General features: G+C 35.5%; 1 protein-coding gene across 2 annotated transcripts in view; it reads left to right on the forward strand.

Annotated features, from left to right (window-relative positions):
• LOC101432221 (uncharacterized) overlaps window positions 1–18,208 on the forward strand; it is a 61,472-nt gene that overhangs the window by 1,643 nt on the left and 41,621 nt on the right. For both annotated transcript variants that reach the window (XR_011649022.1, XM_071215751.1), the window contains exons 2-3: window positions 14,480–14,555; window positions 16,503–16,634. Coding sequence is in view for 1 of the 2 variants with exons in the window: in XM_071215751.1 (XP_071071852.1) it covers window positions 14,480–14,555; window positions 16,503–16,634 (208 nt within the window). In the remaining variant the exon portion in view is untranslated. The remainder of the gene's footprint in view (window positions 1–14,479; window positions 14,556–16,502; window positions 16,635–18,208) is intronic.

Genomic DNA, 18,208 nt, shown 5'->3' on the forward strand with positions numbered 1-18,208 from the left:
TTAGGTATTTTCAAATTTGAAGAACGTTTTTGCGTTTTCTTGGGAAGTAGAGGGAAGTAGTATCAGTCCAGGCAATATCTAAAACTTGTGGGCCAACCAGATTGACTTGCGGAAGAGTCTGGATCATGCTTTTTTTTTTTTTTTTTTTTTTTTTAAGTTGCAGCCAAGAGATTTCCCATAAAAATCTGAATTTTTACAGAAAATCTATTTAGAAAAATGGGATCCGTGCTTGGCAACCATATAAGATAGTAGTCATTTTAACTGATTTACATTTGTCTTCTGTGTATACAGGGAAAGTGTCTCCATTCCACTCAGACTTTGTGTCAGTTGCCTTTTTATCATTTCATCTTCTTTATACCTTTTTCCCCTTATATCAGTCACTCTTCATTTAGATATGTCAGTCTGCCTGGCATTTGTGTTTGCAACTCCTGCTAAAATGTAATATCATAAGGTGCTTTTAACCCTTGTTGAGTCCAACCAAACAGTGCTGCAGAGGGCTGTTTTGTCAGAAAACATGGTATTCTTTCATGACATCAGTTTCAGAAGATGAATCCATCTCAGAGTATCCCTGAAGTCCCTTCACAGCTTGGCATGACCATGGTATTCCCTGCCTTAACTCCTTCCTGGGATTATGGTAAAATGTAAAATATGACAGTGAAGTTTGAAAGTACTTTGTAAACTGTAAAACTGCTACACAAATTAGTTGTAATAACTCTTAAGGGAGCAATTTTCTTACCTGCTGGTAAAGGTTTATTTTTTCTTCCCAAAGCCCCCTTTCCCCAGAGTGTTTTTGTTTTTAAATAAAAATATATACATACTTATATACACACAGACAAGATAGTTTGATCTCGATAGACTTAGAAAAATATAAAAAATGTACAGATTGCTTTTTCACATTATAGAATATTTTGACATGTTTTTTGTTTTGGGGGGGAAGTGGATGGTCATAGTGAAGGAGAAAAGATCTGAGAAGGAGGAAAGTTACCTTTGCTAAACAGTGCTGCTCAGCAAATTTAAGTTGAGCACATCAGATTTGACTTATAGTTATCTGATTTTAGCATCAGATGGTCTTTTATTTTTTTGCATAAAAATTGTTACTTATTCAGTGAATTTGTAAAGTTTTTAGATATTTACTTCAAAAATGCTCTTAGATTATTTGATCCAGTTGGAAGACTCTTGTTATGCTTTCTGCCTTATTTTTATTTTATTTTTTGTTTTTGGAGAAATTTCTCCCTGACACTGAGCAGTGGCTATTTGGATTGCATAAAATTTATGTTCATTGCTAAATATGGGTCCTAGTGTGTATTACATATGCTATGCCAAAATAACTGCACTAAGGATTTTTATCCACTCATTCCATTACAGTTTTATCTAGTATAATTGAGACCCTCAGTCTATACTGCTAAATCTTTCATCCATTCCACCCAGTGTTCGGAGCTTTTCTGTCATAAAACCGCAGGACCTGCCATGAGGAAGGCATCTGTAGCCATGTATGGGAGTGGAAAAATTAAGTCCCTAAATCCTGAAATAGGGAACAGAGTATTATCATATATGATTTTTGTCAAACCTGGAATGAATTTAAGCTGGGGCCCCACTCTTTATTTTTTATTTATTTCTCTCCCTTTCCACCCCCCTACCCCCCCACCCCCCCACTCCCAGTTGTCTGCTCTCTGTGTCATTTGCTGTGTGTTCTTCTGTGACGCTTTCATCCTTATCAACAGCACCGGGAGTCTTTGTTTCTTTTTGTTGCGTCATCTTGTGTCAGCTCTCCGTGTGTGCGGTGCCATTCCTGGTCAGGCTGCACTTTCTTTTGCACTGGGCGGTTCTCCGTAAGGGTTGTACTTCTTGCACGTGGGGCTCCCCTATATGGGGGGGCACCCCTGCATGGCACGGTACTCCTTGCGCACATCAGCACTGTGTATGGGCCAGCTCCACACAGGTCAAGGAGGCCTGGGGTTTGAACCGCGGGCCTTCCATGTGGTAGGCGGACGCCCTATCCATTGAACCAAGTTCACTTCCCCCCACTCTTTAAATATTAGGGGTCTATTTATGTTTTCAAGCAGTCTTCAATAAACGTACCATCTAGGAAATACTGTCTTCTGTTCCAGAGTACTCTTTTTTTCCTTCCAGGGATACCCTCTAGTTCTCCTTTGAAATTTATGTTCATTTTGTATGAGCTTTTCATAATTTTATTTTCTGAATGTATCTGCTAATGGCAGAAGAGATAATATTTATTAGTCTCTATTTTGAGATTCACTTATTGTTTGAGTTTTGTAGGATCGTTTTTGTTTTTAAATAGTGTAGTGATCAGAACTCTATTTTAGAGTTTCACCTTAGTAACCAAAATAAAAGCCCAGTGTCTTTGGCAGCTTAGCACTGAAACAGTATTATGAGAGTTTAATTCAAGATCTGGAGGTCAATAAATCCCACCTTCCTTTGTTAATAACCATCCAGATGGTTTATCATCTCACATAGCCTCATCCCCATATTGTCTCCATCTGCTGATTGTTCTGCTATCAATGTTCTTCCCAAGACTTAACTCTTTTTTGGTCTACCCACTTCTGATATAAATAAATTCCTCTATACTGCTATGACTGACTGTCCTCAGGAACATAGCATCTAAGACTGTTCCATATCAAAAATCCTAAATTCTAGTATTCTCTCATCCTTCTGTTTCTTTCATCTCTCTTCCCCTTATTTTTCTATACCTAGTTTTATCTTGACCTATGAAGATCCCTATCCCTTAGTACCTTTTATCTAAAGTCTGTCAGCCTCTTCCTAAATAGACTTTCTTCCTTGCTTAGACATGCTACTTGGATTATTATGTACTCTTGCCAGCATCCATTTGTCTTTCTCTCACTTTAGTACAACAGACTACTGTAGTTCAGTCCAGCCACTTGCATTTTATACTTATTTAGAGAAGTAACCATTTCTATTAGTGAAAACCACACAACCAAATTATTGCCACAAATAATATATAGTCTATAAGGTAGCTCAGCCATTCTTTTCCTTTCCCACCCAAGAAAACACAAAAACAAAAACAATCTATTTGGATTATTGTCTGGTTTCTGTTTCCTCTATTCTCTTTCACAGTCAAAATTACAGAGCATCCCCATCTCCCACCTCCTTACCTCTCAAACAACTCTATTCTGACTTCTATCCCTGTTGTGCCACCAATGAGTTTCTAATTGCCAAACCCAGTGTATTTTATTAGGCTTCTTTTCTGTACATGATTCTGTTGACTACTTCCCACTCCTGAACTTTCCTTATATTTTTGAGTATTTTAAATTTACTATGCCTTTTCCTCTGGGATCTTGTTCTAATCCCTTCTTCTAGAATTTTCATTATCCTAATGAAAAGGCAATGAACTGTGTTGTTTGGAGATGTCTAATAGGTCTTGAGTTAGGGCTTGAAGTGAGACTGGATTATAGATCAGTGATTGTCAGCTAGCAACCCTTTTACTTGCCTAGACACATTTTGACAATGTCTGGAGACATAATTGGTTGTCAGAACTTCTGTTGCAGGGGCGGGAAGGTGTACTATTGGCATCTAGTAGGTAGGATGCTTGTAAACATCCTACAGTGCACAGCACAGCCTACAACAAAGCATTTTTCAGCGTCAAGTTTTAATAGTCCCAAGGCTGAGAAACCCTGATTTAGATGGTCAGGGAGCCCAGGGAAAGATGAGAAAAAGGAATGAACATAATTTATCTGTGGGACTGCAAGGAGACCTGCTTGTATTGGAGAAAGAATTTCCAGTTGTGACCTGTGGTAAAAGGTAAGAATGGTAATATATAGGATAAGGCTGTATGATATAGGACCGTGAAAGCGCCCCAAGAGACCTGAAGTATATCTTGATAATGTTCATAGTATCAACAGGAAGTTTCTATGGTATAAGTAGGGGTGAATCTAAAAGACCAAAAAGAAACAATATGAGAGATCATTGCTGGTACCTAGGGGTGAAGTGATAAGGTCAGAGCAATGTGACATTGGTAAGAGCACAAAGGAAGAGATGAATATAAAATTTGCTGTTTCAACAACTAAGGTTAGTAATGAGATCTGAGGGTTTAACAAAGAGAGGTCCTAAATACCTTTAAAAAAAATTCACTTCACTATTCTGTGCCCTAATCATATTGAATTTCACTTCTTTTCCGCTCCTGAATGTGGCAGCTCTTTTGTACCTCAGTCATTGCAGCTGCTTTTCCTGTTCTCTGAATTTGCTTTCTCTTTCTCCCACCTGCTCCTTAATCCAGTGAGTAAAAAACTTATGAAATGTTTTAGTCATGGTACAGGCTAAAATTATAGAGGTTATCAGGAGGGATTCAAAACTGGGCAAGTAAACTCTTGACTTCAGTCTGTCTGTAATTTTCCCAATAATCCTCTGCCTTCTTAGAAAATATCTCTTGCTACCATTGTCCCAACATTTGTTTAGACAGAAAAATGATCTGTTTATATTCTAAATTATAAGTGAATGGGCGAAATACTAGGGGAAAAGTGTAGCTACTCCTATGATGAAGAGCTATGATTTTTTTCTTTATGTTAAGGTTTAGAAAGTTGGAAACCATTGAAATGGGAGTACTACGGACTTTACTCTTGTCCTAGCTGTTGCAACTACTAAGCTGTATAACTTGAGGCTGATAATTTCCTTAGTTTCCTTTTCTGTGCAGTGGAAACAAATACAGGCTTATTTAGTAATAGAAATGTGATCTAATGAGGTAAATTAAAATTTATTTAAAAATACATGCCCTTTAAAGATGGAAATTGCTGTAACCAAATTTTTCATTTTCATAGCAGGAATCTGGAATAAAATGGTGTGGAGGAATTTTCTAAAATAGAATCAAGCAGTTTCCTAAGAAAATAGCATAGGAATCAGGAAGAAACTAAGATTACACACCTTGGGGTAGAGGCTTCAATCTTTTTTAGTTCCATTTTAATTGCTTGTAAAGTACATTGTTCTCATAAAGAAGCTAAATGTCAGAATTCCCCATTTTCCATTCTAAGCAAAGAGCTTCCTATCCTTTGCTACCTCTTTTGCCCCAATTTGGAATGTACCTTAGAGGAAGAGTTACAAAATCTAGATTTAAGTCTTTGACTTTGCTATTAGCCAGTGTGATACTGGGCAACTTAGCAGTCAACTTTGGCCTTCTTTTTATTATCTCTCAAAAGGGCATAAAAATACCATCCCTAAAAAAAAATCTAACCTGTCTCCTAGAGTTATAGAGGGAAGAATTATAATGTTCATGAAAGTTTCTGTACAAAATAAAATTAAAGTCCAGAAATGTAAACCAATATCACTGCTAACCCCTGCTTATTTGGTGTGTGTAAAGGTTTAATTTCAACAAAATAAGGTGATTATATTGCTAGATGTCATTATTTAGTGGGATTTATGGCAATTTAAGACACTTAATGATAATCACAGCTCTCCTAAATCAATTGAAAGAATTGAAAGAAAATATGACTGAAGATATAAGGATATTAAGGCAGCGGGTGAGCATAACAATTTGAAAGCCTGCAAAGAAAAGTAACAGACTTTAAGGGAATAAAAGATGTAATGGATAAGATTAAAAATATATTATAGGCACATAAGAGCAGATTTGAAATACTCAAAAACAGAATTAGTTATTTCAAAGACAGAACATCTGAACTGGAAAAGAGAACAGAAAGAGAAGAAAATGGAAAAAAATGGAACAGGATCTTGGAATTTAATGACAATGCAAAATGTGCAAACATGCATTATCAGTGTCATGGAAAGAGAAGAGAATGGAAAAGGGGCAGAAAGAATATTTGAGGAAATAATGACCAAAAGCTTCCCAACCCTTAAAAAAGACATAAATATCAATATCCAAGGATAACACACCCCAAACAGAATGAATCTGAATAGACCTACCCTGAGACATCTATTCAGAATGACAAATATCAGAGATTAACAGGATTCTGAAAGCAGCAAAACTGAAAGCGTCACATACAATGGAAACTCAAGATTAAGTGCCGACCTCTCATCAGAAATGATGAATGAGAGAAGAAAGTGTTATGATGTATTTAAGATACTGAAAGAGAAAAACTGCCAGCCAAGAACTCTTTCTCTGGCAAATTGTCCTTCAAAAAAGAGGGTGAGTTCAAAGTCTTCACAGACAGAAAAACCCAAGAGAGTATGTTACCAAAAGACTATAATTACAAGAGCTACTAATGGGAGTGCCGAAGTCCAAAAGGAAAAAACAAGGGCAAGAGACTTGGAGGAAAGTGTAGAAATGAATATTATTAGGAAGGGTAATTAAAAAGTAAAAAGACAATATTAAGATATGACAACAGAAAGCCAAAGGACAAAATGGATACAGGAATGCTTTTAGAGTAATAACATTGAATATTAATGGCTTGAACTCTGCAATCAAAAGACATTGACTGATAGAATGAATTAAAAAATGTGAGTCATCTATATGTTGTCTACAGGAGATTGACCTCAGATGTAAGGACACAACTAGGTTAAAAGTGAATGGTTGAAAAAAGATATTCCATGCAAACAGTAAAAAAAAAAAAAAAAGGAGCTGGAGTTAGTAATATCAGACAAAATAGATTTTAAATGCAAAACTATTTTAAGGGATGAAGAGGATCATCTTAGTGAATAAAAGGGGGTATTCACTAAGAAGAAGTAACTGCTAAGTATTTATGCACCTAACCTGGGTGCCCCAAGATACATGAGGCACACACTGGCAAAGCTGAAGGGAGAAATAAATGTCTCTACAATAATAGTTGGAGACTTCAATACACCAATCTCAGTATTGGATAGAACATCTGGACAGAGGATAAGTAAAGAAACAGCTTGAATAATATGATAAATGAACTAGACCTTGCAGTTATTTGTAGAGCATTGCACCCCAAAACAGAAGGAATATGTTCTTTTCAAATGTTCGTAGACCCATCTCCAAGATAAACCATATGTTGGTCGTAAGACAAGTCTTAATAAATTTAAAAAGATTTTGAAATTATACAAAACACTTTCTCTGATCATAATGGAATGAAGCTAGAAATCAATAATGGATGGCAAAAGGGAAAATTCATAAATACACGGAGATTAAACAACACGCTCTTAAGTAATCAGTGGGTTAAAGAAGAAATTGGAAGGGAGTTCAGTAAATATCTTGAGTTGAATGAAAACAAGAATACAACATTCCAAAATTTATAGACACAGCAAAGGCAGCACTGAGAAGGAAATTTATACCATTCAATGTTTACATCAAAAAAGAAAGAGCCAAAATCAAAGACCTAACTACACAGCTGGAGGGACTAGAAAAAGAACAAACTAATCCCAAGGCAAGTAGAAGGAATGAAATAGTAAAGATCAGAGCAGAAATACATAAAATTGAGGGGGAAAGAAAAGAGAAACAACAGAACCAAAAGTTGGTTCTTTGAGGAGATCAATAAAATGGACGAACCCTTAGCTAGGCTGACAAAAAAGAGAGAAAATGCAAATAAATAAAAAATGAGAGGGGAGACATTACCACTGACCCCACAGAAATAAGAGATCATAAGAGGATACTATGAGCAACTGTATGCCAAAAAACTAGACAAAGCAACAAATTCCTAGAAACACGCAAACAACCTACACTGACCCTAGAAGAAAGCGAAGACCTCAACAAACCAGTCATAAGGGAAGAAATTGAAACAGTCATCAAAAACCTCCCAAAGATGAAAAGCCCAGGATCAGATGACTTCACATTCCAGCAATCCTTCAAAGACAATGTAATACAAATCTTGCTCAAGCACTTCCAAAAAATTCAACAGGAAAGAATACTACCATACTCACTGTATGAAGCCAACATTACCTACCCTAATACCAAAACCAGATAAAGATATTATGGAAAAAAAATTACAGACCGATATCTCTGATGAATATAGATGCTAAAATCCTCAACAAAATACTTGCAAACCAAATCCAAAAGCACATCAAAGAATTATATACCACAATCAAGTGGGTTTATATCCCAAATATGCAAGGGTGGTTCAACACAAGAAAATCAATTAGTATAATAAACCACATTGATAAATTGAAGAAGAAAAATCACATGATCCTCTCGATTGATGCAGAAAAGGCAGATACAGCACCCTTTCTTAATAAAAGCACTCCAAAAGATAGGAATAGAAGGAAGCTTTCTCAATATGATAAAGTGCATATACGTAAAACATACAACTAGCATTGTACTCAATGTGAAAGACTGAAAACTTCCCCTCTGATACCAGAAACAAGACAAGACTGCCCACTGTCACCATGTTATTCAGTATTGTGCTAGAAGTTCTAGCTAGAGCAATTAGGCTAGATAAAGAATAAAAGGCACCCAAATAGGAAAGGAAGAACTAAAACTTTCACTATTCTCTGATGATATGATCCTGTATTTAGAAAATCCTGAAAATTCTACAACAAAGCTACTGGAATTAATAGATGAGTTCACAAAGTGGCAGGATACAAGATTAATATAAAATATAGCGTTTCTTTACACTGCTGATGTGCAATCTGAGAAGGAATCAGAAAAAAATCAAATATTCAGGAATAAACTTAAGCAAGATACAAAGGAAAACTACAAAACATTAAAAAAAAAAAAAGAAGACTTACATAAATGGAAGGACATTCCATGTTCATGGATTGGAAGGCAAAATAAGTTGTCAGTTCTACCCAAACTGATTTACAGATTCAAAGCAATTCCAATAAAAATCCCAACAGCCTTTTTTTGCAGAAATGGAAAAATAAATTATCAGATTTGTTTGGAAGGATAAGCAGGCCTAAATAACCAAAACTGTCTTGAAAAAGAGGAAGAAAGTTGGAGGACTCTCACTTTTTGCCTTTAAAGCATATTACTTAGCTATTGTGGTGAAAAACAGCATGGTTCTGGCATAAAGCCAGATTGACCAATGGAACTGAATCGAGCGCTTGGAAATAGACCCTCACATCTACAGTCAAGTGATTTTTGACAAGGCTGTCAAGCCCTCCCAGCTGGGCCATAACAGTCTATTCAACAAATGGCGCTGGGAGAACTGGATAGCCATGTCCAACAGAAAGAAAAAAGATCCTTATTTCACACCTTATACAAAAAATTAACTTAAAATGGATCAAGGATCTAAATATAAAAGCAACAACCATAAAAATCCTAGCAGGAAATATAAGAAAATATCTTCAAGATCTTGTGGTAGGTGGTAGTTTCTTAAACACCAAAGCATGAGCAATAAAAGAAAAAATAAATAGGCCCTCTTCAAAATTAAACTCTTTGCACCTCATGGAACTTTGTTAAAAGGGTGAAATGGCAGCTAACTCAATGGGAGAAAATATTTGTAAATCACATATCAGATAATGGTTTAATATCCATGATATATAAAAAGATACTACAACTCAATAATAAAAAGACAAACTACCTGATTAAAAAATGAGCCAAAGGGGAAGCGGCTGTGGCTCAATCAGTTGGGCTCCCGTCTACCATATGGGAGGCCCTGGATTCACTTCCCAGGGCCTCCTTGTGAAGGCAGGCTTGCCCACATGCTGCAGAGAGCTGCCAGGCCCACAAGCACAGTGGAGAACCAACTAAGCAAGGTGATGCAACAACAACAAAAATGGGGGAGACGAGCAAAAACAGAGTGCACAGCAAATGGACACAGCAGACAGCAAGCAAGCCCCAAGGGGGGAGGGGAAATAATAAATACAGACACAGAAGAACACACAGCAAATGGACACAGAGAGCAGACAGCATGCAAAAAGCCCTGGGGGGGGGGGGGTGGCAGATAAAGAAAATGAACCAAACATTTGAAAAGTCAGTTGTCTAAAGAAGAAATACAAATGACCAAAAAAAAAAAAAAAAAAACCCACATGAAAAAATGTTCAGCATCACTAGCAATTAGGGAAATGAAAATCAAAACACAATGAGATATCCCATTGGCTGAGATATCAGTCAATTGACTGGCCACTATTTTAAAAAGCCAGAAAACTGTAAATGTTGGAGAGGAAGTGGAGAAATAGGAATGCTTATTCACTGCTGATGGGAATGTAGGATTGTACAGCACTGCAGAGGATTGTTTGGCAGTTCCTAAGGAGGTTGAATATAGACTTGCCATGTGACCCAGCAATGCCATTACTAGGGACATACAGAGAAGAACTGAAAGCTGTGACAATAGACATCTGCACACCGATGTTCATAGCGGCATTATCACGACTGCCCAAAGTTTGAAACAACCCAGGTATCCATCAACTGATGAATGGATAAACAAATTATGGTGTATACAAATGATGGAATATTATGCAGCGGCAAGAAGAAATGAAATTGTGAAGCATAAACAACATGACTGAACCTGGAGGATATTATGTTGAGTGAAGCAAGTCATACACAAAAGTACAAATATTGAGTGATTGTGCAGTTATGAACTAAACATTATGTAAACTCATGGAATTAATAATTAGAATATAGGTCACCAGAAAATAGAATGAGGATAGAGAATGGAAAGTTGATGGTTAATATGTGCAGAAATATTTAAAAGGTTGTTTATAAATCTTCGGAAATGAATGGAAATGGTGAGAGCACATCATGGTGTTTGTGACTAGCAGAGCAATTATATGGGAATGACAGTGGTGGAAAGGGAAAGTCCAAGGACATGTATGTTAATAGAATTAAAAGCTAAAAAGTGTAACATGGGACTGTGTAACAGTGAAACCTCATGTAAAATACAAATATGGGTGATATTACATATATAAGGCTTTTTATAAAATGTAAGTACAAGTAAACCAGAGAGAAGGAAGAAGAATAGCTGTACAGCAGGGGAAGCATAGAGAGGTTGAGAGGTGATCAGTTTTGTTTTTAATATTTAGTATTACTATTACTGGAATATGAAAATGCTCTAAAAATGATTGAAGTGATGTATGCATGATTATGTGACTATATTGGATACCATTGATTGTACACTCAGTGGATTTATGCTTTATTAATAAGTATCAATAAAATTTAATTTAAAAAACAAGGATGAACATTTTTATAGACTTTTAGTCATATTGAATGTCATTTATGATATGGAAATTAGGAGTACTGTTGAGTTGAGAAAAAACTTGTCATAGTGTTCCAAGGACATCTCATTACAGAAATGAAGAATTCCTTCAAATACATTATCTTTTAAGAATGTCACAATTAAAAATGTAGCAGTGAATGAGTTCTTTAAGGGCTAAATTGAATGACCCTTGTTAGGAATCATTTTCTCATTTTGATGGAGAGGGAAAAAACCTATGCCACCATCTTTCCTTTGTTATTAGATTTTGACAGCATGTGGATTTTATTTCAAGACTTGAGAAACTATATTTTTCAATTCTAGATAAGTTAACAAAATCAAGTCTCTATTCTTGCAAGCAAAGTACTGCAAGAACATAGTAATCACCATTTTGAAGGATAGATGGATAGTTTTGCTAGATATAGAATTCTTGGTTGACAGATTTTTTTTCTTCCAGTATGAGAAAGTCATCTTCATTTTGATTTTCATTTTACATGATAAGAATTCAACTCTTTATCTCATTGAGATGCTCTTGTTCATGAAACATCATTTTCTCTTGCTGCTTTCAAGGTTTTCTCTTTGAAAATATTTTTCAAGATTTTCTCTTTCAGCAGTTGGCAGTTATATGTCTAAATGTGGATCTCTTTGAGTTTATCCTATATGTAATTTTTTTAAGCTTCTTGGGTGTGTAGTTTCAGGTTTTCATCAAATTTGGGAAGTTTTTCTACCATTATTTCCTTAAGTACTTTTTCTGGCCCTCTTTTTCTCTCTTCTCCTTCTGGGATATCTATTATGTGTGTGTTAGTACATTTGATAGTGCCTCACAGGTATCTGAGGCTCTTTTAATTTTTCTTCATTCTTTTTAAGACTGGATAATCTGTAGTTAAAATAGGAATTTCTCAAATTTAAAAATGTCATAGCACAAAACATGAAATATCAGGTATATCTTTTAAAAATTGCCTCATGGAATTAAGATATTTATATCAAATTTGTTTCTCTTTATTATGTTAATTTTGACACAGTTACATAAGGTGTCAGGTCTCAGGATAATATTACATGTCAATTCTTGTTTAAAAAACCACCCCCCCAATCCTACGTTTTTGGTAGTTCTAAAAATGATGGTGGTTCTTAAGGGATGGTGTATAGTTCATGAGGGAAGGGGTCGCAGACTGATGAAGTTAAACTTGGAGAAAAGGTGGACAATGGGGAATTGGAGAAATTCTTTTTTGGTGGAAAGGTATATGCAGAGTTACAAAAGCAAGAGGAAACATGGTATATTTAAAATAGGACTAGTTATTCAGTATGGGGAAATGGCCTGCAGTAATTCAGAAAAGCCAGATCATTAGCAGACTTGCATGCCTTGCTTAGGAAAAAGAAAGCCATTGAGGAATGATGTGATCCAATACAGCATTATGATAAATTGCTAAAGGATGATACAGAAGAAAGTTTCATAAGAGTTTTGTTTGTTAGTTTTTAAAGATATTTAGATTACATAAATGTTACATAAAAAATATAGGGGATTCCCATATGCCCTCCTCCCAATACTACCCACATTTACCCAAGTTAACAACATTCTTCATTTGTGTGGTACATTGATTGCAATTGATGAACACATTTTGGAGCATTGCCACTAAGCATGGATTATAGTTTACATAGTAGTTTACACAGTTGGGAGGTTATGGCAAGATATATAATGACCTGCAGTGTCATTCAGGACAACTCCCAAGTCCTGAAAATGCCGCCATATTACACCTGTTTTCCCTCTCCCTAACTTTAGAACCTCTAGTTGCCACTGCTTCCACATCAATGATATCATTTCTTCCATTGCTAGAATCACAATAAGTCTATGGTAGAATACCAGTAAGTTCACTCTAGTCCATAATTCATTTTCCAAAAATCGTGAAGATTCTGGGATGGTGATGCCTACTCCACCTCTAATTGAGGGGGTGCTTAAGTCCCATATGGCCGATGGATGGGACTCTCTTCCTTGCAGTTGTAGACTCTCTTGTATGGTGGTTGTCCATCATCACCTCCTTATTAGTTGTCTTGGGTGAGTCCAGCGAACTGGAGAGTAGGTGTTGCAACTCTTTTGAGGCTTAAGGCCCAGCTGGCACATGGACAGCCCAAAGATTCAAGTCTCTTGGACATATACTTACCAATCCCGGCACCAAGGTTTTTCTTCAGGCTCTTTATCTCCTTGTCTAGTTCCTTCCAGATTGATGCCCTGAAGCCTCTGTTCTGTGGGTTCCCAAAACAGCTCACTCCGGTAGGATTTTGCCCCTTCTCAGCTGTTTTTTGTGAGATAGCTGGGGAGTGCCCACCTAAGCTTCTGCCATCTTGTTGGAACTTCTTCGTAAGAGTTTAAAGAACACAAAACAGTTAGTGGTCTTGCTTAATGACAGCACCTAGATGACATTAGATTCTTGAGAGTCTTAAATCTTCACTTTGATGATTATGATGAGATTGTTTGCCTGTAAATAAATACACATATAAACATAAATGCCATTTTTCATATTGATTGAAGCACTTCAGGATATTAGTGATTTTATTAAGCAGTTATTCAACATTTATGAGTATTTACTGAGCACTGTGTGGTAGGCACATGATCACATAATTACATGTATAATTACAGACTCATGAAGAAAAGTGAAAAGTATTATGTCTAGTTGGAGTAAGGGAGTGGGATGTTATATGCTTTCCTGAGAACTGATGTTTGAGCTGAAGTCTGAGAGGGAACAACTGGGGAGGAAGGTTGAGGTAGGGGAAGTTGGGCAAAGGGTACAGCATAGAACCTTGAAAGAAGTGAGTCAAGGAAACAATGTAAGTGCAGCCCAGAGAAGGGAAGGATGAAAATAAAGTAGAGAAATAGGCAGAACCTTTAAACATGCTTATTTTAAGAAATCTCCATGTATTGTAATTGGAATTTATCAAACATAATGTAGGGAATAATTATTCATATGACAAAAGAATTGTTTTAATACTGTATTTCTCTACTTGGTTATTCCTGTAAGTCATGACAGTAAAGAAAGATGTTTAAAGTTAATGAACTGCAGTTGCTAATTCAAGATTAATCAGGCATTAAAACAAGCTACCTTCAAAATAATTATTTTGAGAAAATACAATTTTGTTTCCCTAGTCATTTATTGCAACACTAGGTCTTCATGTTTTGCTTTTATTTACCCACATTTAATGCCTATTGACACTACATTTAATATCTAAATAGTCACAATTGTCTAAAATTTATTGTACAAGAAAATTATAAAAATATCCTTTTTCATACTGAAAGTGTCTATCAGGAATGTCCCGGAGCAGTACTATATATGTGTAAAACCTTAGGATCAGTTAGTTAGAATTTCATCCATGAGTGCATTAAAAATGCAAGTAATCAACAAATTGGGCTCTAAATAAAAGGTTTGTTTACCATCTTCATTAATATGTTTTGTTTCAGCTGTAGTTTATTTTCATTTTAGATGGAGGACTGTGTCCCCAATTGGACATCCTCTACCTGGAACCCGATTCATTGCTTTTAAAGTTCCATTAAAGGGGGTATGTACATTATTTTCTTATCTCTTGCCTAAGAAGAAGAATTGGAGCTTCCATGATCCATGTTTAGCTAATGTCATGATTTTCTTTGTAAAAATGTGTAATGCTGGACAATTAATTTGATTTTGAAGGATGTAATGTCCTAGTATAAAAATTTAGAGAAGTCAACTAGAAGTTGGATTTGAGGGTGATAGAATTTTATTAGAACCAAACCCATCAATATTAGTGGAACAAGACACTTTCTGGATTTCTGAAGATCAACACATCCTGAAGAAGTTCCTTAGAAAAGTCTTCCCATAGATTCCAAAACAAACTTTCCCTGATGAGAAAGCTTTTATTAGCTCTTCTTTGTTGTACTTGCAGAACCATAGCTTATATCCCTGATGACTCTTGAGATATGGACTCCTCTAAGGCTGTGCTGTCCAGTATGGTAGCTAGTAGCCACATGTGGCTCTTGAGCACTTGGAATGTGACTAGTCTGAATTAAGATGTGCCGTAAGTCTAAAATACATACTAGACATGGAAGACTTGGTTTAAAAAAAGTAAATTTAAAAAATTTTGAAGATTGATCTCATGTTGAAGTCATATTTTAGATGTATTGATTAAAAATATATTAAAATTAATTTTAGCTGTATTTTACTTTTTTAATGTGGCTACTAGAAAAATTTTAATTACATATGTGGCTTATTTTTCTGTTGGACAGCGTGGTGCTCAGAGCTATAAAATATTTTATGGAAATACTGTATGTTTTATGTATCTGTGGAGATCTGCCACAGAGCCCCTTAGGTCAGGCTGCTGTGTAGGTTCTCCATCCCAACCAGCTTAGAGTACCCAAGGAGACCCAGAATGTCTTGGGAACCTGGGCCTCCTCCGAAAAAATAACAGGAATTCACGAGAATTTTTCTGGACATCCAGTTTCTCCTAATTTAAGGTAAGGTACTGGCAGATTATTTTCCTAAAGCTCTTCAAAATTTCATGAATTGCAACATTTACATGTAATCCTTTGTTTGGACCATTTGTACAAAATGCTACAAATGGTATTTATAAAAAGTTGATAAACCCTGCTTGAAAAATCAAGGTTTTGCTACTTTTAGAAACAATCAGTGAAGTGTTGCCTTTTTTTATGTTAGCAGTTAGAGAATTAAAGAAAGCTCCACTTTGGAGAAGGAATGACTGAATATCTCACTGTGATCTATACTTTTGAAAATTTATTTTAGATAATCTGTTCAAATTTGATAAACTACAAATGTTTCATGCATTAGAATAGAAGTCTGAAACCAAACAATAGCTCATTTTGAGCAAAGTTGGAAATCTGAATGTAGCATGAAGTCTTACAGAAGTGGATGCTGTTCAGTGTAGTTAAAGGTAAATTTTGAAATTAGTTTCTCAGGTGAACTTGAATGCAAAGCACATAGTATGTAGGGATAACAAACTTCATTGTTTTAAAACCAGTAATTAATGATCATTGTCGAAAAAAGGAAAATCTAGAAAAATAAAGAGTACAGAAGAAAAATAAACTGAACTTCCACTGTTAACATTGTGGTATATTTTTTTCTCTCGGCCACCCCCCCTCCCCAAGTTGAGGTCACACTATATATAAAAGTTTTGTAATCTGGTCTTCTTCATCTAATATTATATTTTGAGCATTTTTCCATATCATTAAATAGTCTTTGAAAAGTATAATTTTCAATGGTTGCATGATATTTCCATGTTTTTGCTATTCTAAATAAAGGCACAGTGAATGCTTTTGTTTTTTTCTGTCTCTGATAATTATTTTAAGATAATTTCCTAGATGTGAAATTATTCTTCACATACCTCACAAAGCTTTGTCATTCTTCTCACAACTAGGAAATTTTTAGGTGTTCTTTTACTTTCTTGTGTTTTTTCTTTTCCTTAAGTATTTACATTTTATCTGTATTTTGTAACCTTATTGTTCATTTTTCATTATAGACAGTTAATCAGAGACTTACTCCAACCCAGAAGTTTACACCAAAAGACTTGATAAGTGCAATCAAAGCACTAAATGTGGAGCTTGGATTAATTATCGATTTAACATACACTACAAGATATTATGAAGTTAAGGTAAAATTGCAAATGTATTTTGTTATCATAGGTAGGTCTTAGGAAAGATTTTTAATACTGCATTTGAAAAGTGAATTGATATACTGTCTTTGTTGTTTTAATATAATTTTCAGAATTTCCCATGTGTAACTTCTTGGCAGTATTCTTAGTCTTTCATATAATCATACAGTATCCTTTTTTTAAAAATCATAGATTGTGCAGGGAGGAAAAACACTAAAATTTTACTTTTTAAGAGAACAACTTAGAGGGGGAAAACATAGATGGAAATGGAAAAGAAAGATGACAGTATGGTGGGAAAAAAGCAAGAGAGAGAAACTTAGAGAAAAGATTTGATTCAAGATAGGCATTACTCTACAGCAGTGAGTTTTGAACTTTCTTTAAGCAGCAAAAGCCTTTCAATTAAATAATTGTCTGATGCTCATTATATAAAGTAGGTAAGTGGAGAATTGTGCTGGTTGAGGAAGGAGATTGAGGATCCAGACCTGGCCCATTTGTCCTCTTTATCATTTTCCCTTTACTGCTTTCTCATCCCGATCTTAGGGACAGTAGGCTTTGAAGAACAAGAGCTTTTAAACCCTGTTCTAGAGGTACACCACCCTTGGACCTTGTGGGTCAGTTGAATTGGTGTCATTAAATATGTCATTTGTTGTCCCTACCCTGATTAGGTGGCATTTTGTCCTGGATACCGTGCTGTCATAGCTCATATTTCAACATACATAAAAGTAAACACACATACTATCTTTTCTTCTACACCACTCCTTCCCCAAAATGCAAATTAATTGTCGCATTTTTTCCAGCTTGCCTGTTTCTGTTGAAAGCACTATTAGCCTACGAGTCAGGTTCACATCCCTTGATTCCTGTATCTCCTGGTGCCCTACATAAAGTCAATATAAAACCTATAGATGCTTTTCTCTGAAATATATCTTAAATGCTTCAGCCCTTCACATGATTATTCAGCAGCTGGTCTTTTTCATTCCTCTTGAACTAGTTGTCAGTTTTCATACCAATTCTAATTCCCTGCTAAAATCTTTCCATTTTTGCTTCCCTCTTATCTTATTAGTTTAAACACGTCAAAACACCCCTCCAGTTTAATCTGACCCTCATGGCCCTCTTACTCAGCTACTCTCAGTCCTTTACAACATACCATCTTCTCTAGTAAATAGTTTTCTTCACTGTCCCGTAAACATGCTGTGCTCATTCTTGATTCTGTGCCCCCCAAACTCTTCCATAAACTTGGAATTTTTCTCTTCATCCTTGTGCAAAAATTGACTTACTTTTCAAGGCCTAGCATTTATAGCCACTACCAAATCTTAGCACTTACAACCAATTGTTTAATTCAGCATGTAACTGTTCATAAGTCTGTGTTTCTTTTCTACGTATATTTTCTTGGGATCATATCTTATACATCTATGCTCATCACCAACCTTGACATTCTTTAATTGAATAGTTAATTGATTAATTTATTTTACTGATACAATGGCATTATATAGTCTCCTGACTTTAGTTCTTTGAACATCCATTTTTGAACTCTCTTGCAAGTTTTAGGATCATCTAAAAATGTAGCCACTTTAAAA

Source organism: Dasypus novemcinctus, chromosome 6 (assembly GCF_030445035.2).
Source record: "Dasypus novemcinctus isolate mDasNov1 chromosome 6, mDasNov1.1.hap2, whole genome shotgun sequence".
Classification (NCBI taxonomy): domain Eukaryota; kingdom Metazoa; phylum Chordata; class Mammalia; order Cingulata; family Dasypodidae; genus Dasypus; species Dasypus novemcinctus.